The sequence below is a fragment of the Leopardus geoffroyi genome, chromosome C3 (assembly GCF_018350155.1).
Source record: "Leopardus geoffroyi isolate Oge1 chromosome C3, O.geoffroyi_Oge1_pat1.0, whole genome shotgun sequence".
In the NCBI taxonomy this organism is placed as follows: Eukaryota; Metazoa; Chordata; class Mammalia; order Carnivora; family Felidae; genus Leopardus; species Leopardus geoffroyi.
Window position 1 is genome coordinate 6,708,093 of NC_059338.1, and position 22,236 is coordinate 6,730,328.

Below are 22,236 nucleotides of genomic sequence, written 5' to 3' on the forward strand. Positions count from 1 at the left end.
AGCTCTTTCTGTCCACGGGTCCTGTCCCCGTGGTTTAATAAAAAATCACCTTTTTGCACCAAAGACGTCTTCAAGAATTCTTCTTTCTTGGCCATTAGCTCCGGACCACCCCACCATCACCCCAAGACCTCATCACTCACAACCCCAGTGCAGCTAGCTCTTTCTGCCCGTGGGTCCTGTCCCCATGCTTTAATAAAACCACCCTTTTCTTGGCCATCAGCTCCGAGCCCCAACACTCCAAACCACATCACCAGCACAGCTGGGTTCTTGGTGAAGGTTCTCTTCTTGATTTACAGATGAGCCCTTTTCTCATAGTGTCTTCAATGGTGGAGCATGTGGTTTGAAGTGCTGCGGTTCAGAGCTGCTGGCGAAGAAAGAATTCTTGAGGCATCTTTGGTGCGGAAAGGTGGTTCTATTAAAGCACCGGGATGGGACCCATGGGCAGAAAGAGCTACCCCGGGATTGTGAGGAGTGATTGATTATATACTTGGGATCTGCGGGGAGGTAAAGGCAAGGGAAGTTTCCACAAGGGCTTTCATATGCTAAAGAAGGCTCTGAGGATCATGCAGGCCTCTGCTATTGTCAAGCCAAGGTTGTTTTTCCCTCTAGCAAGGGATTGACGTTAGACACTTTCGAGTTCCAGGAAGAATGTCCTACTTTGCAGGCCTCAAGTATTTGTCAGTGGGCTTCAGATTAGAAGGAAATTTAATTTTATCTACCATTTCCTCCTGCTTCTGTTTCCCACATCAGTGGAGAGTAGAGAGTAGAAACATGATTTCTGGTATCTTTTTTTATAAAGGGACTAATCCCATTATGAGAGTTCTACTCTAATGGTCTAATTACCTCCCCAACCCTCATCTCCAAACATGATCACATTAGGGATTAGAGTTGAGTTTCAACACAAGAATTCTTTTAGGGGGGGAGGTCACACAAATATTCAATCTATACATAGCACATTGCAAAGAGATACTGTTCATAAGAGAAGAAAGAATGGGTTGGAGAGGGGCAGTGGATTCTCTTCAGTTACAGACTAGAATTCCAAGTGATTCTCTGGTGTTTTCCAACCTCATGGAAAGAAGAGAATCTAAGCAGAAAGACAACAGGAGTGAGGGAAACTAACAGGGAAAAAGGAAATCTACCAGGTGGATCCTGCAGGAAAATTTACAGGAGAGAAAGTAAAAATATTTAGTAAAAGTATGAAAAAGATATACTCAGGGCGCCTGGGTGGCTCAGTCAGTTAAGCGTCTGACTTCAGCTCAGGTCATGATCTCACAGTCTGTGAGTTCAAGCCCCGCGTCAGGCTCCGTGCTGATAGCTCAGAGCCTGGAGACTGCTTCAGATTCTGTGTCTCCCTCTCTCTCTGCCCCTCCCCTGCTCATGCTCTGTCTCTCTCTGTCTAAAAAATAAATAAAAACACTAAAAAATTTTAAAAAAAGAAAAAGAAAAACATATACTCTAATAAGAACCACAGAATTGCATCAAAATATTTCTTGCTTATAAAATTAAAAAGACAAAATTTTAATAATAATGCCTTATACTGATATGGGTATTACAAGTGATGTACTCTTTGCTAATTAGAGCATAAATGTATGCAACTTGTCTACAAAAAAAATCTGTAATAAGATTAAGTTTTGCAGATATTAATTATTTATTCCTTTCTAGTTTATAGTCTTTTATTACTAAAAAATTACTCCAAAACTTAGCAATTTAAAACAGCAGTAAATAGGGGGTGCCTGGGTGGCTCTGTTGGTGGGGTACCACTTTTGAATGTGGCTCAATCATACAATTTAGTTCCTTTACCTTGTATGTCAGCAAAGGAGCAATGAGAAGACATCACAGTGTAAGAGAATTTATTTTGAGAGAGAGAGAGAGAGAGAGAGAGGGCGCGTGAGCGGGGGCGGGGAGGGGGGCAGAGAGAGAGAGAGAGAGAATCCCAGGTGGGCTCCCAGTGCAGAGCCTGATGCAGGGCTGAACCCACAGTGAGATGATGACCCCAGCCGAAATCAAGAGTCCAGTGCTTAACAGACTGAGCCACCGAGGTACCCCTCTCTTCCCTTTATACGAGCAGATAAACAGCTGTGCTCATTGCCTTAGCAGAAGCCTGTGAGTTGTTTTTTGTTTTCTGGTTTTTTTTTTTTTTTTTTTTTTTTTGTATTTCAAGAACCCAAGATTAGTATGGACTTTACCCATAGAGAAAAATGCTTGTTAGAAATTGCGGGAGAATGCATAGTTCTCCCTACTCCAGACCCCAAAAGGGCCGTGTAGACAGAAATAAGGCCCATCTCAGCAGCAAGCAGACAAGGTGATGACCCAGGTTACCAAAGAGCAGATGGGTCCTCAGCCTCTCCACTTTGCACCACATAAGCCACCCGACCCGCCTGGGAACTTAGACAACACCTGAGCAAAAGGAGATGGGGGTAAATTGTCTGAAACTCAATTCTGCCACCCCAACTGAATGGAGCTTGAAATAGGGAAAGTTGAACGACAGAAAAATAGGGAAGGCTACATTTATTGCACACCTCAGTTTGTGGATTGATACTCCTGATATTTGCTAAATGTTACTTACTAGACATTTATTAAATGACAAGAGAATGAATACATAAAACGTAAAAATTTGTATAAGGTCCAGCCTCGCCCAGGGCAGATGCATTTTGATGAGGCAGTCACAGGCAAGGTGGACTAAGGGGCACGGAGCCTGGGCTTCCAGAACTGTGCCTGCTCCGATCACAGGCAAGGGGGTGGGGGCCGTGACAAACCCCTTCCTGCAGTAACCGCGCTATTTCCCTTGGGCTGCCGTCTAGGAGAAACGTAGGCTGGGTTTTATTCTCCTAAGGGTCCCAGTGGTGAGGGACGCGCCTCCGCAAGAAAAAGGACCAGTCTCAGTTTCAGGAAACGTTCGTGAAGGCACTTAGCGTCGGCCTGAGAAGCAGGGAGCACCCCGCAGAGTTGAGCAGCTCAGGCTCCAGACTTTTCTCCAAAACCTAATTCCTCCGCTCAGCTCTAGACCCGCCCCTTCTGGGCCCGCCTCCTCGGGCCTGCTCGATTGGCTCTTCCTGCATTTCCGGTTTCTGGAGCCCGGCGCTCTCGGCTTCCGGTGTCATGGCGGCTTGAGGTCTCGGCAGTCGGCGAGGCGGCTGCAGGCCCCTCCCTGCGGAGCCGCTGGTCCGGCAGGCGGGGATGTGACCGCGGGCCCTGCCGGCCTGCCCCGGGCGTCGCCTCAGCTCCCGTGCCAGCGCCCTCCGTCCGCACCGATGGCGGGGTCCGGCTGCGCGTGGGGCGCGGAGCCGCCGCGGTTTCTGGAAGCCTTCGGGCGGCTGTGGCAGGTACAGAGCCGCCTGGGGAGCGGCTCCTCGGCCTCGGTGTATCGGGTGCGCTGCTGCGGCACTCCCGGCTCGCCCCCCGGCGCCCTCAAGCAGTTCTTACCGCCGGGAACCACCGGCGCTGCGGCCTCGGCCGCCGAGTATGGTTTCCGCAAAGAGAGGGCGGCGCTGGAGCAATTGCAGGGTCACAGGAACATCGGTAATTGCCGCCGCCTCCCTTCCCTTCTTGCCCAGGTCCCGGCCCGGTGGTACACCCCCTCTCTCAGCCTGGCGTTCCGTCTTCTGTCCTTAAGGCGGGAGGCGTGGGCCTGGCCCTCTCGTCCCCCGATCCTGGCCCTTTTCCCATCCCCCTTCACTCTGTCTGCAGGAGGGTGGAGTTGGTGGTCTGCCTAGCCCAGTGTCACGTAATAGATGCTCAGTTAAGTTCTGCTTTGCTTCGGGTCTCATCAGAAAATGCTGCACTTATCAGCATAGAGTTATCTTTCCTAGTGAAAGGAGGCCCATCTTTGCTAGATGTCTCATGTCTTGTATGGAAATTTTTGAATCTTCGCATACCAGTGCAAGATGAGAAATACTTCTCGGGCTTGTGATAAATGCTGTTAACTCATACAGATGTTACCTGGTACATACTTAGCATGGATTTGGGAGAAATGACTCAGTATTAACATAGGATCCCTTATGGAAGTATGAGAATTAGGAACACGTTATACTTTTACCCTGGTAAGTCTATGTTGCACGATTTAGGTATTGAGAATATAAGATAGGTAAGATAGGTAATGATTACTGATGATCGATCTGTGAAAACAGCCTTGGCTGTCCTTACGTTAACAGAGTGTATATAGTTAGTTAGAGCTTTGGCTAATAAATAAATGCCTTACTTCCCGGCAAGCATAATCGATACGTAATTTGAAGAGTGACCTTTTTCATATTACCATTTTGGAGAAGAATTTCTTCACCACTAGTGTTGCCTCCCCGCCCCCCCCCCCCCTTTTTAAAGCTTGTTAGATGATGTATATAACCCTGGTATTTGAGAGGGAAATTATTTTGCAGTTTTTGCAAGCTTAAGGACTTGTTGCGTCTTTGCAAGATTAGGTTAAGTTGTCATCTTGAAAGCCTTTTCAATCTCTTTTAAATGTTATTTGTTTATTCTGTTTTTAATATTTAGATTATAGAGTACTATATTGCGATCAGATGCTTTACCCTTGACCTGTAACCCCAGAGTGCTGTTTTGGATCAAGAACCAATCTGCAATTTTGTTTTCACATGGTGTCACATCTGTCTTAAGAATCCATAATATTTGGATTTTACTTTTAATCATTTTTGCTTGGTACCCTGAGTGCATATTCACCCATCACTGAATGCTTAGTGATACAGTTTGAATTAATGTGCCGTCTTTAATATCTTTGAACAGTAATGAGCTGTTGAAGATTTTCTCATTTTAAAATAATCCAGTTGCCAAAAAAAATCTTATTTTGGGGAAAAAGAAATTACAGTGGAAGCTCGATTGCTCATCAGAGTTCTCCTTATCTAGGGTATCCCAAATTTGTTCTGCAGTTATCTGTGTTGCAACTTATTCTGAGTCTGGTTTTGAAAGCATTATAATTTGTTTCTTTTTTTTAGTGACTTTGTATGGAGTTTTTACAATCCATTTCTCTCCGAATGTGCCATCACGCTGTCTGTTGCTTGAACTCCTGGATGTCAGTGTTTCGGAATTGCTTTTATATTCCAGTCATCAGGGTTGTTCTATGTGGATGATACAGCATTGTGCCAGGGATGTTCTGGAGGCCCTTGCTTTTCTTCACCATGAGGGTTATGTCCATGCAGACCTCAAACCACGGAACATATTGTGGAGTGCAGAGAATGAATGTTTTAAACTCATTGACTTTGGACTTAGCTTCAAAGAAGGCAATCAGGTAAGAAATACTTTAATAATAGGAGTGCTTTGGTAGACACTTAGAGTATTTCTTTTTTCTTTTTTTTTTAATTTTATTTAAGTTTATTTATTTTGAGAGAGTGGGGGGAGGGAGGGAGGAAGGGGTAAAGAGCGAGAGGGGGAGAGAGAGAGAATCGCAAGCAGGCTCTGCACTGTCAGTGCAGAGCCCCACAGGGGGCTCGAATCCACGCCACCGTGAGATCGTGACCTGAGCTGAAACCGAGAGTCAGAAGCTTAACCAACTGAGCCAACCAGGCGCCCTGACTCTTAGAGATATTTCTAAAATACTGAAGTGGCTTGGGGTCACGCAAATAAAAAGAATTTCGTTGCCCCCATGTGAAAAAAAGGACGTGTATTTGGGTTAGGTGGGGGACCGAACAGGTCATTACTATCACTGGCGTCCCCAGCGTTGGGGCTCGTGGCAGAACGCATGTGACAGTTCTGGCAGACCCTCCGTTCTCCACGGTTTGTCAGCTCTTTGCAGAGTGTTCTTATTTATCAGCAGTGCCCAACAGGCAAGAGATTATCTAAAGAAATGAGCAGCTGTGTGGAAAGCGTGCAGTTTGCCTGTGAGAACTGCCCAGTTAATGAACCAAATAACTAGGGTCGGCAAGGACTAAAAATTTGGTTTGGCAAATGGTTTGGCAGTGGTTTATTACACGTTTAGAGAAGTAAATACGTGGTAGAGATGGCAGGAAAGTGAACAGTCTTTTATTGGTCGCGATACTTACCCTCTTCTTCAGGATGTGAAGTATATTCAGACAGACGGGTACCGGGCTCCAGAAGCAGAGCTGCAGAATTGCTTGGCCCAGGCCGGCCTGCAGAGTGACACGGAGTGCACCTCAGCCGTGGATCTCTGGAGCCTAGGAATCATTTTACTGGAAATGTTCTCAGGAATGAAACTGAAACATACGGTCAGATCTCAGGAATGGAAGGTAAACTGCACCAGTGCTTTCGTCCGGGATCCTTAATTCCAACTTAAAAGCACGCAGTTTATAATGAGTCTCACCGGGGCCTCTCTTTACTTCATCTCTCACGTCCTCCTCTTCCTGCGTTTTCGGTGCCTTAAGTGCTACTATTTATTCTCATAGATACAGATGTGCTCGTGAGTATTGCACGCCTGCTGATCTTAGCCTGGGGCCCGGTGCCTAGACTACCAGGAAAGTGCTCGATAAAATGAATACATGCATTTTTCCAAAAAGGCAGAAGGGATTTCTGTTTAGTAATTTAGTTATATTACATCCTGAACTATTACTAATGCAACAGTACGTTATAAGTGAAATGATGTTTACATAAAGGTTTATAGTTAATGCCTCATAGTATTTTAATGCACAGCCTCGCTGAATTTCCCCGCAGTTCTGTGTGGATCATCAGAGAGCATATTGGTCATTCTTTTGCAAATGACAAACTGGAGGCACAGACGTATAAGCCACTTGGGGCAGATCGTACACCTGGATGTTCAGACCTGGGCCCCATACTCTTCTTCCTAGGCAGAGTTTAGTGTTCTGAACGTGCTCAGTTCCACAGTGTTTTAGATTTACTTATGTTCCATATATGAACTATGCCGGTAAAGTGAGTGCTGCTTAGAGCATTGTTGTTGTGGAAACATGAGTTCTAAATTCCAAATCCTTGGCATAAGAATGAACTTTATGTATGTTCGTAACTTAGGAATTAACTGTGTTTTCAAACGTACTGTGGGGCTGCAGTGTTGTGAGGGTATCATTCCCCTTTAGGCTAGAGGTTTGATAAATAATACCATGTTTAGGAATCACTGGTTCTGATATTATGCAACAAGTGTTTTTGAGTATCTTGTAATACATAGTTTGTGAATGGCTCTTGTACCACATAGGGTTTATTTCTTCTCAACCCCTAGTCTTCTATTTCCGGAAGTATCCGTGGAAGGAATGCTTTCACGGTCTTGCGGGTGTACCTAATGCTTACTTTTGGCAAAAAATGCTGCCATGCAAGTAAAACCAGAGTCATTGTTGCACGTCGGTACTTTCAGACAATCAAGAGGCTCAGCAGTCTTTGTTCGGTGCTATCCCAGATACAGATCAATTCCTTGTGTTAGTTTTTTTTTTGTTTTTTTTTTTTTTTTTAATTTTTTTTTTTTTTCAACGTTTATTTATTTTTGGGACAGAGAGAGACAGAGCATGAACGGGGGAGGGGCAGAGAGAGAGGGAGACACAGAATCGGAAACAGGCTCCAGGCTCCGAGCCATCAGCCCAGAGCCTGACGCGGGGCTCGAACTCACGGACCGCGAGATCGTGACCTGGCTGAAGTCGGACGCTTAACCGACTGCGCCACCCAGGCGCCCCATCCTTGTGTTAGTTTTGACTGTCTTTGAGACCGTTACGCTGTATCTGCTTGGTCCAGAGCTGATCAGAACTAGGTCACATTCAGGCATTTTGTATGCAAGTTGGAGGCATGATGTGCGTTAATAAAATCCCGTGTTCACCCTTCCTAAATAAAAACAGTATTTTGTATTTTAATCACCTTCTGTGGAGGCAAAATTGCCAAACGAGTATGAGTCTGGGCTCTGAAGACAAACTATTCGTATCTTGCCTCCGCTGCTTTCTAAGTTATTTAGGGCAACTGAACCACCGTGTACTTTCTGTAAATCGAGGATAATAATAGTATTTTTCTCACAGAAATGTTGAGGTTAAAAAATAAATGATACCACTTCTTAGCATAGCATGTTGCCTGTAGTAAGTATTCAGAAAATTTTAGTGATAAGGATGTTATCAGGCCTTTTTACTCGTGTCTACACTTCCACCTTCTGAGAACTCATAACGTTCCCCAGGATTTAAACTATGAATATGGCAGGTCCAGATTTTAAATACACGTTGCTTTCTTTTCATAATTATTTGTATCTGAGAACCAGTTAAAGACTCCTCACCAAGACACTCCAGCCCAACTGTCACACATTCATTGTCTCACTTTGTATTAAACTATGTTCTTATGTGGTTGCTTTGGCATTTGTTCGTGTTTGTTCATCTAGTAAATATTCATAGAGAGTGCCAGGTACTATGCTGGGTGCTGAGAATAGAGAAAAAAAAGTTCCTCCTCTAGAAGCTCAGAGTTACGCACATTCAGGTGGTAAGCCCTCAGAAGTGTTTTCTGTTGCGTTTTACCTACCAAATAGTACAGTGCTGTGTGCCTGGTACTCAGTAAATACAGACTGAGCGGAATAACTAAAGGAAGTCTTCTCTCTCTTTTTTTAGGCAAACAGTTCTGCTATTATCGATCACATATTTGCCAGTAAAGCCGTGGTGAATGCCGCAATTCCAGCCTATCACCTAAGAGACCTTATCAAAAGGTACGTTATGTGCACTTTAAAGTTCTTAAATGTGTACACGTACCACATGAATGTGGGGTTTTTTTGTTTGTTTGCTTGTTTGCTTTTACTGACAGGATTTACATTATTTCTGGTGATCGCGTAGAGGCTCTTGTCGGCAGCCGTACGTCGGTCCTCTTGTAGCTCTGGCAGTCCTGTATACTTGATGGAAATTAGGGTTTTGTTTGTTTTTTGTTTGTTTCTTCTAGGGTCTTTTTGAAAGTAGGTTTTAAAAAAAAATTTTTTTTTTTTAACGTTTATTTATTTTTGAGACAGAGAGAGACAGAGCATGAACGGGGGAGGGTCAGAGAGAGAGAGGGAGACACAGAATCTGAAACAGGCTCCAGGCTCTGAGCTGTCAGCCCAGAGCCCGACGCCGGGCTCGAACTCACAGACCGCGAGATCATGACCTGAGCTGAAGTCGGACGCTCAACCGACTGAGCCACCCAGGCGCCCCCCGAAAGTAGGTTTTTAAAGAGAGTGTTTATTAACTAAAGACTGAGTTTGCTTTTGGACCAAAACGCTTTTAAACCAAAAAGCGTTTAAAATAAGGTAGCTATGCATTATACTTTAAATAATTACCGTGGAAAACTGTGGGGACAGAGATAATGGTTTTGTTTCCTGAGTAGGTCCAAGACATTAGATATTTTAAAATAAGACATCATGTGTATTATCAGGTAGTTGGTTTTTCACGTTTCTCTCATTATGGGCCAGAAATGAACAAGATAATTACTGTGTTGCAAAAGAGTAGATCTTTTGATCAAGTCAGTATTCTTTCTTTAGAATATTAACCCTACCACCTTCCAAGTAGGTTTTGGGTTTTTGGTTTTTTTTTTTTTTTTTTTTACAGCTTCTTATTTTGAAATAATTACAGATTCAAAGGAAGTTGCAAAAATGTTACAAAGAGGTCTGTGTACTCTTCACCCAGTTTCCCCCAGTGGTAACATCTTACATAACTGTAGTGCAATATCAAAACCAGGAAATTAACATTACAGTCCACAGAATTTACCCAGATAAGGACTTACAATTTTACTTGCACTTATTTGTGTGTGTGTGTGTGTGTGTGTGTGTGTGTGTTTTACAAATTGGTTTTAAATAGCTGTTACTATCTGATTGGTATTAGATTTACAAGTTGCATTTTTCATAGAAAAGATGGCATTGTGAGACTGTGTAATAGGTTGTAACTTGGAAGTCAGATCAGATCATGTAATTCTGGGATTGACTTTGGGATTTTTTTCCCCTTGATTGTACAACAAGCAAATACTAAATTTGGAAGCTTCAGAGAATTGTGATCAGCAAAATAAAAATTATAAACCTACTTTCTAGTGTTAGCACTTGGTATATTTCTTTTCGGTATTTTCCCACATATTTTGCTATGTACGCATGCAAATTATTTGAACCTTTTTTATTGTAGAATAGAACACAGATACTGAAAACAAATGTGTAACTTAATGAATCCTTAGGAATACTGTTGTATCTATCATTGAGGTCAAGAAATAGAACTTTGCTAGCTACCCCAGAAATCTTCTGTCCCCATTCTAATCTTAAACCCTTCTTCCTCCTTAAAAGCAGCCACTACCCTGACTATTATGGCAATTACTTCCTTGTTTTCATTATAGTATGCATCTTTAAACACTATGGTTTAGTGCTGCTCTTCTAAAAAAATCCTTTTTAAATTTCTTTTAATCTGAAAGGTCCTTTTCCATTTCCTACCCCACTTTGTCCTTATTTACTTGTTGTTCCCTTATTTATTGGGTTGTTGGCTTGCTATAGCTGTCCACAGTCTGCATTTTGCTGACAGTGTTATCCTGGTATAGTTTAATGAATATCTGTTTATTTCTTGTAAATTGGTAGTTGTATCTAGAGGGTTGATTTGGTGTGTGGGGGGGAGCAAGACTACAGATAGTATTGTGTTTTTTCATTAAGGAGGCGCATAACGTAGCTATTAGAAACTGTTACCATTCAGTGCTCAGATCCATTACTTTCTTAGGGTTTGTAGAATGGTGATGTTCTTATTCTGTCCTTCGTGCTTCATTTGGTTAACCAAAGACAAAGTAAATGCTTGATTCTCTATTTACTGGTTTTCATAATGCGTTGATTCTCTGTCATCCTCCAAAGGGGATCATTCCCTTTTGAAAGTTCAAAGTATCATTATTTGGTAACTGCAACCCATTGCAGTTCTTATCCTAATTGAAGCTAAAATTGCCCATCTTTGATGAATGTCAGCATGTGTAAGTTGGATTTTGCAGACATTATTATCTTTTTTTTTTTTCAATTTTTTAGAAATGTTTATATTTGAGAGATAGAAATGTTTATATTGTGCATGAGCAGGGGAAGGGCAGAGAGAGACGGAGACAGAATCTGATGCAGGCTCAAGGCTCTGAGCTGTCAGCACAGAGCCTGATGTGGGGCTCGAACTCATAAGCCGTGAGATCATGACTTAAGCCAAAGTTGGAAACTTAACCAACTGAGCCACTGAGGTGCCCCTGACCTTATTATCTTTTATAGCTTCCTTGCTATCTGGTGTAACAAGATGTTCCCAATTCATCTTCTACATTTCCTGCCCCAGACCTGGAAATAGCCATTTCTCCGAGAAGCCTGATTTCTTTTAGTAGGAAGTAGTATTTTAAAACCACAATCTGAGTTTTGGGAATACTCATTGCTGGGGTGCCTGGGAGATTCAGTTGGTTAAACTTCCGACTTCTGCTTAGGTCATGATCTCGCAGTTCGTGAGTTCGAGTCCCGCATCTGGCTCTCTGCTGTCAGCGTAAAGCCTGCTTTGCACCTGATCTTAGCCGAAAGGCCGAGAAACGATGCAGAACCGGCTTTGGATCTTCTGTCCCCCTCTCTCTCTGCCCCTCCCCTGCTGGTTCTCTCTCTCTCTCAAAATAAGTAAATAAACATTAAAAGAAATTGTGTGGGAATACTCGTTGCTACTGGGATGGTCATTGTTTCTAGGCCTTTTAAGTGGACAGAGTTCATATGAATATTCCACATTCAAATTCAAGACCACAGTTTTATGTAACTTTTATTTCACATCTCTTTCTCTTTCTATGTCAGGAATTCTGGTTCTTAAGGACAAGGGGAATGTTAGAATATTTTATAATTACTCATTTGCTTTATTCCACCTTATATTAAAACAGTCTCAGGATAATAATATTCTAGGAAGATTACTAAGAATGGTTATTTTTGCGTATGCTTTTCCCATTCTTCCTCCATTTGAAAAATAGTTGTATCTGGGGGTGACTGGGTGGCTCAGTCGGTTAAGCGTCTGACTCTTGATTTTGGCTCAGGTCATGATCTCACGGTTCGTGAGTTCGAGCCCCGTGTCAGGGTCTGCGCTAATGGGCAGAGTCTGCTTGGGGATTCTCTGTCTCCCTCTCTGCTCCTCCCTCACTTGGGGGTGTGCGCTGTCTCTCAAAAAATAATAAATAATCGGGGCGCCTGGGTGGCGCAGTCGGTTAAGCGTCCGACTTCAGCCAGGTCACGATCTCACGGTCCGTGAGTTCGAGCCCCGCGTCGGGCTCTGGGCTGATGGCTCAGAGCCTGGAGCCTGTTTCCGATTCTGTGTCTCCCTCTCTCTCTGCCCCTCCCCCGTTCATGCTCTGTCTCTCTCTGTCCCAAAAATAAATAAACGTTGAAAAAAAAAAAATTAAAAAAAAAAAAATAATAAAAAAAAAAAATAATAAATAATCGAAACATAATATTGTGTCCTAGGTATGTATCATGAGTTATTGAACCATTTACTTGCAAACAGCATTCATGTATTTTGTAGATGAATGCTCCAGGAAGCCATGCTGACATAGTTAATGTTGCGGTGAACATTAGACATTTTAATTGTCTTCAGTGGTTCCGTTTTCTTAAGACTTGACGATAGTCACAAAGATCCCTGTCTGTGTGTTTAGCATGCTTCACGACGACCCAGGCAGAAGAATCCCTGCTGAGATGGCACTGTGCAGCCCCTTCTTTAGCATTCCTTTCGGTAAGCTGCCTGCGTCTTTGTTTCTTCCTTGGTCATTTGACGGTCAGACATCAGAACTCACTTACATTCTGTTCCCATGCTCCTTTGCCTAGTGTTCATCCATTCATTTGGGGGAGTTTACACTTAACCATGTTGTATGAACCTCAACAGCCCCTCATATTGAAGATCTGGTGATGCTTCCAACTCCAGTGCTAAGGCTACTGAATGTGCTGGATGATGATTATCTCGAGAATGAAGAGGAGTATGAAGGTAACTGCTTCCTAAATTACATTTTAATTTTTTTCGTATCTTTTTTTTTTTTAACTCTTTATAAAGCATATTTATTTGTTTATTTTGAGAGAGAGAGAGAGCACGCACGAATGGGGGAGGAGCAGAGAGAGAGAATCCCCAGCAGGCTCTGCGCTGTGAGCGCAGAGCCTGATGCAGGGCTTGAACCCACGAACCATGAGATATAACCAGAGCCGAAATCAAGGGTCAGATGCCCAGCTGACTGAGCCCTCCAGGCACCCCTGCAAGAAACATTTATGTCAACAAATGCTTACAGTTTTGATAAATCGGAAAGTGGGGTAATGTACAGAGGCAGAGAGGAGAGGTACTTAACCCAGGTTGAGTGACCCGTGAGGGTGTCTCTGTGGAGGTGATGGCTGAGCCTTGTTAGTAACCGGACTTGCTTGGCTAAGAGTTGAGGGATTGATGAGGAAATGGCATAAAGGTGAGAGATGAGAGAAAACGTGGCATGTTCTGAGAATAACAAACTGTTTGGTGTGGTTGTATCTTAGGATGTTTATTGGGGAGCAGTCAATCAAGGCTGAAGAAATAGCCAGGAATACAGATCTATAACAAACTCATTTGCTGTGTTAAAGAATTTGGATTTTATCCCAGAGACAGTAACACTGGAATATGACACAAGAGAACCTATACCTCAGGGATAGAACAGTCCCTGGCTTATGAAATAAGTACTCAATAAATATTTGTGTTCGGTTGAATACAATAAAGAGCCATGAAAAAGTTAAAATAGGGGAGTGATACAGTCAGACTTCTGTTTTAGAAAGAGTGTTGTGGAAGCAGAGCAGTGAATGGGCTCAAGCAGGACCCAATTTAAAAATACCAGTTGTTTCATAGTAAACATTTTCTTTGTGGAAAATTAAAACCGTTACAGATAAAGCTAACTTGATCACACTGTGCCTTTAAGGGTAAATTATTTTATGTCCCTGGGCTCTATGTCATTATTTGACGAATGACACAAGTGTAATTTGTTTGAATCTGTAATAGTTGTGAGAATCTGCAGCCTCAGCTTTTCAGGATGCCTGCTAATCGGAAAGAATAGTCTTGCCTTCAACATTGTTTTAATCAGGTCATGATGTACCAGGGGCTCTAAATAATCTCTTGGTAATACCACTTACGTCCTTCGTGCCGATCTACTTACTGTCTTCAGCACCTACTTCCGTCTCCTAGTTTTGTTTGTAAAACTCAGGCTTGGGCTTTCTTGAATATATCTTGGGCATATTACGCCTCCTCTTTTCTTTGTATTTTGTTGTATAACGCTTTATTCCTGCACGTAAATACATCGAGTGTTTACACGTTGCTATTAAATCTTAGTGTTTAAGAATCTCATGAACTAAAGTGTCACAGACAACATAGTAGCATTAAATACCTTTGTTAGCTCTGATTAGTAAGGTCGTCATCAGGTAACGCTCACTAGTGTTAGATAAATTTGCTTAGCTAGAAATCCTATGTATTGGGACAACTGTCTTGGAATCTGGGTGGGGGTGGGACAGGACGTTGGATTTAAACCTTCCCTTTTAGACCAAAATAAATTCCAAATCAGGATTAAGATCGAGATTCCAAATCAAGAGAATAAAGGGAAAAATTATTTAACTTAATAGCTCTTAACACAGAGCTCTTACAAGTTGGCCCAGTAAATAGTGGGTAAAGGATATAGTTGGATACTACAGTAAAGGGTATGTGAGTCGGTCTCCTATCTTTCATTCTCATCTACTGAAATGCTCATTAAAACCACACAGTGAGGGCACCTGGGTGGCTCAGTCAGTAAGCTTCTGATTTCGACTCCGGTCATGATCTCACGGTTTGTGAGTTTGAGCCCCGCATCAGGCTCCATGCTGCCGGTGTGGAGCCTGCTTGGGATTCTCTGTCTCTCTGTCTCTCTTTCTCTCTGCCTCTCTGTCTGCTCCTTCCCTGTTTGTTCACTCTCTCTCTCAAAATGAACTTCAAAAAAAAAAAAGGCAAGATTGGAATTTTTTACTTAGAAAAAAAGCATATATGATCATATTTGCTTGTATAAGCTTAATAATATTTAGGGAAGGATACAGAAGAAACTGATAATTTTTGTTGTCTTCAGGAAGGGGAAGAAAAAAGCAATTGGAAAAGTATTAAATGCTTTGAGTTTATATTATCCTTAAGCTTAATTTTAGAAGGTGTAGAAAATGACCTCATTACTTAGGTACGGATTCCTGAATTCTTTGATGATTTAAAGTTTTTAAATAATGAGTGCTTAGTAATTCAGCAATGTGGTTACTGTAATGTGTTTTCATAATCAGATGTTGTAGAAGATGTAAAAGAGGAGTGTCAAAAATATGGACCAGTGGTCTCTCTCCTTGTTCCAAAGGAAAATCCTGGCAGGGGACAAGTAAGTGGACGTTTTCATAATTTCAGAATTACTCAGAGATCACTAAAATTCTGAACAAATGTTGTTTAGTTCTGTCGAAAGATGTACCCAGAAACGTTGCTAGAAATTATGAGTTTTGCATTATGGATGTTCTTATTTTCTTATACTTTTTGCTTTTTTCCAAAGGTTCTGCACTAGGCGTGCATTTTTTTTTTAATCAGTTACAACTTTTCTCTTCAAAAGTATAAAATCTACTTTTGAGCCGTTGTGAGCACCAGTGACACGAGCTGTACCATAGGCTAATTTAGGTCACGGTCAGCTACAGAAATACCGTGGCCTACTTTGTGCCGATTAGGTAGGGTGAGGAAACCATTTAGGTTAGGGTCTCATTATAATGGAATTATTGGTGCCAATTTAAAGAAGGAAAGTTCACCGCCCGAGAATCCTGAAACCTGAGTTCCAGTCTCCGTGTGACCAGCTTTGTGACGATGATCCTTAGTTTTTTCATCTATGAAATGTACAGGCTAAAACTACGATTCAAAAATTTTTGACTAAGATTATTAGAGAAGTCTTTTGAAGATCTTTCTTCTACCTGTAGTATTTCTGCTTTTCTGGAACAGAGGATTATTTTATTCAGGGTTTCTCAGCCTCGACGCCATTGACGCTTGAGCTGCATAGTCCTTCGTTGGGCGAGCTGTCACGTGCACTATAGGTATTTAGCAGCGTCCCAACCCTTACCCAGCGGATGCCTTCCTCCCACCCCCCTTTGCAGCTGTGGCAATCAGAAGTGTCTCTCAGCACTGCCACATGTCCCCTGCTGGGTGAAGTCACCTCTGGTTGTGGATTTTTTTTTTTAATTTCTTTTTTAATGTTTTTACTTATCTTTGAGAGAGAGAGGCACGGGAGGGGCGGAGAGAGAGAGGGAGAAACAGAATCCGAAGAAACAGAGGCTCCAGGCTCTGAGCTGTCAGCACAGAGCCCGACGTGGGGCTCGAACTCATGAACTGTGAGATCATGACCTGAGCCTAAGTCGGATGCTTAACCAACTGAGCCACCCAGGCGCTCCTGGATTATTACTTTTATCTTTTGGTTCAATATTATATGAAAATTCTTGGCAACTGAAAAAAGGAATGAAAGACATTTCGCTCGGATCTTAGCGAAAAATCATTGCCAAGGTAGTAGTAACAACATTTACCTCTTTCAGGGTCAGGAGCATACTAAATGCATCATTGCTGTTTGTGTAGTCAAGGAGTATTTATTGAGCACGTATTATTATGTTCTGGGCCGGGGGATACAATAGTGACACAACCAGACACAAGGATATGTAGCCATAAGTGCTGTGGAGAAAAGGTCTAAGGAGAAGAGGTTTAAGGAGTGCTCTGTGTGTGTGTGTGTGTGTGTTGCTCTGTGTGTGTGTGTGTGTCGGGGGGTGCAGTTTTCTGTTGGGTGGTAGGGAGGGGCAAGCTGAAGTTACATTTGAGTTGAAAGACAAAGGGGATGAGGAAAAGAGTTCCAGACAGAGGGAACAGCAAGTTTCAAGGCCCTGAACTTGCCTGGCAGCTTTGAGGAGGTTGGTGTAGCTCCAGCAGAGTGAGAAAGAGGGGGCATTACAGCACGTCTGCCTTAATGGAGGGGCAGATCAGGGGCAGTGAGCCTCGTGGGACTCCAGACACCTTTACTCTAAACCAGCGGGGAAGGTCTTTGGAGATTTTGAACTAAGGGCTAACGTGATCTGACTCGACATGAACCTCAGCAGTCAGTATGAGATGGAAGGCACAGAATAGAGAAACAGGAGGAATGTTTTTGGGTAAGAAGCATCCAGCCTTCAGATGATATGGAAAAACAGATCTTCGTCAGCGAGAGGAAATATGCTGTGTTAACAAGCTCTCGCTGACATTTAGAGGAGAATGAAAATAGCCGATAGACTCGTGGAATCTCGGGTGGAACTTCTGTAGGTTATTAAAATTTTTTTTTTTTTTTCAACGTTTATTTATTTTTGGGACAGAGAGAGACAGAGCATGAATGGGGGAGGGGCAGAGAGAGAGGGAGACACAGAATCGGAAACAGGCTCCAGGCTCTGAGCCATCAGCCCAGAGCCCGACGCGGGGCTCGAACTCACGGACCGCGAGATCGTGACCTGGCTGAAGTCGGACGCTTAACCGACTGCGCCACCCAGGCGCCCCTTTCTGTAGGTTATTGATACGTCTGTTACCTGGTTGGCAAAGTCAGTCTTCATTCAAATAATCGATTCAAACTAACGATACTGTTTGTTTTTTTAAAGAATGTTATAAAAGTCACTAAAATCTAAACTATGGAATGCGTCTTGTAATTAGAAAAAGTAGTCAAGATTAAATTGATATAGTTATCTAATTTCATAGTAAATTATAAAAATGTTTTTCCTCTTTAGTTTGGAATGTTGCAATGTATAAAACTGGAGGTCGGTTACCTGTGAAGCCAGGAGCATCACAGAGAGCATGGCTCTCCTTCTGGAAGTGCACGTCTGCTCACTGAACGCTGGTGTGTGGACTTGGAAGTTACTGAGAATCAGGTTAAAAAAAATCAGAAAGAGCTGCATTGTCATTGGACATCATCTTTTAACTTTCTTTTGTGTTCAATGCAAAGGCCTATGTCACTAGAGCTAACTGGTACTCGGGTGCCTGGGTGGCTCAGTCCATTAAGTGTCTGACTCTTGGTTTCGGTTCAGGTTATGATCTCATTCATGGCTTCATGAGTTCAAGCCCCACAGTGGGCTCTGTGCCGACAGCATGGAGCCTGCTTGGGTGTCTGTCTGTCTGTCTCTCACAAGTAAAATAAACATAAAAAAATGGAGGGGGGGGGAGTGAGCAGTCACAGGCTGGGCATAGTGCTTTGTTTACCCATGGAGGAAGATTCAGTTCAAAAGTACTATATTTGGAATTGTCTCTTTTCATGCCCTGGAGGTTTCTATACCCTTCCGAAGCACCTTTGTCAAGTGGGAAGGGGAAATGGAAAAGGAGAATCTGCCTTGAACTTCTTGGTGGATCCAATTTTAGGAGCAGGTATAAGAGAATGCTGAGACTCTGGAAATTGATTTCCTTCAGATGGCCTATTTTTGGTTTCCCTTTGAGAGTCTGAGTGTCTAGGATGCTCGCACCCCAGTTTGAAGACTGTTGACTTAACAAACGAGCGAGTAACTGAGGAGGATGAGGCTGTTCTTTTTCTGGTTCACAAATTCGTGGGTAATTGAGGACATATCATTTCAAATTATTTCGTCTCCCAGTAACTTTTACTTTGGATCATCAAAAAGAACATAAGTTATTAGGCTGTACCCTCTACCTGTCTCAGGAAATCTGAGGCTCTGGGAAAGGAAATTACCTAGTTTTAAAACTCTTCCTTATTGTAGTCACGGTTCCTACGAGTCTTGTAGGTATCGTGACCAGGTTTACCTCCCGCCGCTTCTGAACGCGTAGGTTGTCTTTGAGACACCGTGGGAGCACACCTGGTCTCCGGGCTGCTCGGCCCTCTCTTTGACCTCTGAACATGGCAAACGGATGTACACTTTTCACCCAACTTGTCTTCTGTGGATTTTTCCGAATGGAACTGAGTTAGGGAAATATTCTAAACCATGCTCAAAAATGTGGTCTGTGGGGGCGCCTGGGTGGCGCAGTCGGTTAAGCGCCCGACTTCACCCAGGTCACGATCTCGCGGTCCGTGAGTTCGAGCCCCGCGTCGGGCTCTGGGCTGATGGCTCAGAGCCTGGAGCCTGTTTCCGATTCTGTGTCTCCCTCTCTCTCTGCCCCTCCCCCGTTCATGCTCTGTCTCTCTCTGTCCCAAGAGTGAATAAAGGTTGAAAAAAAAAAAATTTAAAAAAAAAAAATAAAAAAAAAAAATGTGGTCTGTGGACCAGCAGCATTGGCATCACCTGGGAGTCTATTTACTTAAAGTTTATTTATTTATTTTTAAGGTTTTTTTTTTTTAAGTGTTTTGAGAGAGAGAGAGAGTGAGAGTGAGCAAGTGGGGGAAGCGCAGAGAGAAATGGAGACAGAAACCAAAGCAGGCTCCAGCCTCTGAGCTCTCAGCACAGAGCCCGACGTGGGGCTCAAATTCACGGGGCATGAGATCATGACCTTTCGGATGCTTAACCAACTGAGCCACCCAGGCGCCCCTTTATTTGTTTATTTTGAGAGAGAGTGCATGGGGGAGGGGCAGAGAGAAGGGGAGAGAGAGAGAATCCCAAGCAGGCTCTGCACTGTCAGTACAGAGCCCAGTGTGGGGCTTGAATTCACAAACCATGCGATCATGACCTGAACTGAAATCAAGAGTTGGATGCTTAACCCACTGAGCCACCCAGGCGCCCCTGGGAGTCTGTTGTAGAGACTCAGGCCCACCTTAGAGCTCCAGCAACCACATCTGCGTTGTAACGAGGTGTGATCCCTACGTGTGCCCTAAATGACCCGTGCGTGTTCCCTGGAGTTGAAGAAGCCCTGTTTGAAAGCAGTCTTGATGGGATTGAAGCCACTTTTCTGTGTCCTCTTACAGGTCTTTGTGGAGTATGCCAATGCCGGTGATTCCAAAGCTGCTCAGAAATTACTGACTGGAAGGATGTTTGATGGGAAGTTTGTTGTGGCCACATTCTACCCGCTGAGTGCCTACAAGAGGGGATATCTGTACCAAACTTTGCTTTAATCAGTAACCTGAGGACTCTTTCCTGTTTCTCCTCCATTTCCTGGGTTATTGTATTCTACATCTGAATGCAGAAGTACCCCCTTACCAGTTTAAGGGAACACTTTGTACATTTATTTAATCCTACTAACGTGCTCAAGCAATGACTGCCTTGCAAACATTTGGCGCTGAGTAGGACAAGACCTCTCAGCTATACATTGAGGGGTTTTAGAGCATCCATATGGGCAACCTTTTGTTTTGTGCAGTAGGCCAAGTGCTGCTCTTCAGTATGTAACCTAAAAAGATACTAATTATTTCACATGATCATGAAGCAAGGATGAATAATATCATGTCATAGTGAACATTAACAAGTTTGTTAGAGTCGGTGACATCACTTCCAGATTATTCCTTTATGTTGTCAGGTGGTTCTTCCTTATCACTGATACTCATAGCTGGCACTGGATGTTCCCAGTAATTGTTAAGTGATTGTCCAGCAGCAATTACCTACTGTGTTCTTAACACTGAGTTATGAATTTTTTTAAAGGAGTACTGTAGTCCTGAATATTCCTTTAAAGAAACTGCAGTGAGCCTATCTACTTTTTTTTTTTTTTTTTAATTAAGGCTTTTAAAATAGCTGATGCTTGATCTTGCACAATTTTTATGTCTAGTTTGTATGTTTGAGTGAGTGTGCGGGAGTGAAAGACTACAGGAGATTTGAGTCGGCGTGCTTTCTAGTGTGAGTCTTGTGAGCTCATACAGTCTGTACCTGTCTCTTTCCTAGCTGTTTCATGTCTGTAAGACTTAGGATATATGTTTTTTGAGAGTTGGTCTCATAGAATGTAAATGAGAAAATAGTTCATTCCTGAGAGGCTCAGAACAAATGAGTCTAGACTGGGTTAAACTGAAACTCTTAAATTGGTTGGAACGAAGCAAAAGTTTTGCTACGCGTATCTTGCCCCATCCTCCAGGCTCCTTTAGAACCTGTATTAGCTCATCTTTTCTGTACTGAATCTCCTGTGATCATTGTAAGATTTCTCAAGATCGAGTTCTGTTTACTATGATGGAAATTGAAGTGGGTCAAAAAGAAAGAATTAGATGTTCAGTGAAGGGAAAGGGAAAGAAAAAAACTAGGCAAAGAGAAAGTGGATAATCCGGGATTCTTGTTTTCCTTCCTCTCTTTCTCTGCCATCGTCCTCCCTCTACTACTTTGCCTTTTCCCCATTCTTTGCCTGCCTTCGTGGTCGAAGGAAAGCCAGAGGGGTGGCATCCCAGACCGTCTGGCTTCTGACTGCAGGGAAGTTAGGAAAAAAGTGTAGCTCTCATAAGATGGAGGGAGAAAGGAAGAAAAACTCATCAAGAATTCATGAAAGGATTTACAGCAATCCATTGTGTCCCTGAGCACAGGATGCTCGTGTGCACGCTTTCGTGGACATGGGTTGATTACGTGGTTTTAGGAGTGGTAATCATGGATTCCTCCCACGTTATGGTAGGTTGACTTTAAAGGTTTAAAACTTGGGAAACCTTTTTAAAGCACTGATTATACAAAAAAAAAAAAAAAAAAAAAAAGGGGGATACAGGCTATGAATTTTTTTCTTGTTTCCTTATCTAAATGAAATTAAAAATGTTTTTTCCTAAGGAAAAAGCCTTTAGTAGCTTTCCCTGCTGGGAGCCGCTTCGTACAGTGTGTGTGTGTGAACGAGAGCCCAGCTAAGAATTTACATTTTAGAGGAAGGATTCTTTTACCCTATTCAAACACTTGCTATTTGACATTTGAGTTATTTACAGTTATCATAATTATTCAGGACTCTCCCTTAATGTTTATTACGAAGCCGAATTTGGTATAAAGAGGCGGATTTATGAATTGCCTGAAGGCCTTGTGGCATCGTCCCCGAGGGAAGATTAAATCGTAAGTGCCCTTAGAAGGAAGATGTGTTGTTTTTCATTCTGGCCGTCTCAGAAATTGATTAGCTGGTTTGTTTTCAAATACAAGTTCAAGAGAGTATAACCAGTACTCTGGAAAGGTAAACGTTCCTGAAACATAAATGTTTATGTGGGTAGCAGCTTCCGTGGTGATTAAAAACGCCAGGTCCTTCTGTGCATGCCGATGAACATGGAATCCAAGTGAATTCTTTTAAGAGCAGGCATCCCAGGTCGGCACCTGTACCCTTCTCATCCGCCTCCACCCCCACAAAGAAGAAACCCTCACAAATAAACTGCAGGGAGGCTCCTAAGCTTGGCGATGCCATGTGCTGCTAGCGTCGTGATGCTGAAGTTCGCGGCATTCTTCGTCCTCTTATTGCCAGTGTATTCATACCCATACGTGGTGTTTAACACTGTAGAACTTTATTACAGAAGATCCTAACTAGATTTTCAGGGGGCCAAGGGACTAATTGAGGA

General features: G+C 42.9%; 1 protein-coding gene across 2 annotated transcripts; it reads left to right on the forward strand.

The window, feature by feature from the left end:
• Positions 1 to 3,062: 3,062 nt before the first annotated feature.
• Positions 3,063 to 21,844, forward strand: UHMK1 (U2AF homology motif kinase 1). Of its 2 annotated transcripts, XM_045456616.1 has the most exons (8): positions 3,063 to 3,519; positions 4,941 to 5,233; positions 5,997 to 6,188; positions 8,478 to 8,572; positions 12,496 to 12,572; positions 12,723 to 12,821; positions 15,131 to 15,219; positions 19,717 to 21,844. In XM_045456616.1, the coding sequence occupies exons 1-8, from the start codon at positions 3,252 to 3,254 to the stop codon at positions 19,861 to 19,863; spliced, it is 1,260 nt and encodes a 419-aa protein (XP_045312572.1). In that variant the 5' UTR covers positions 3,063 to 3,251; the 3' UTR covers positions 19,864 to 21,844. The 2 variants fall into 2 exon arrangements, with proteins under 2 accessions (XP_045312572.1, XP_045312573.1); XM_045456617.1 differs by lacking the exon at positions 15,131 to 15,219.
• The last annotated feature ends 392 nt before the right edge of the window (positions 21,845 to 22,236 follow it).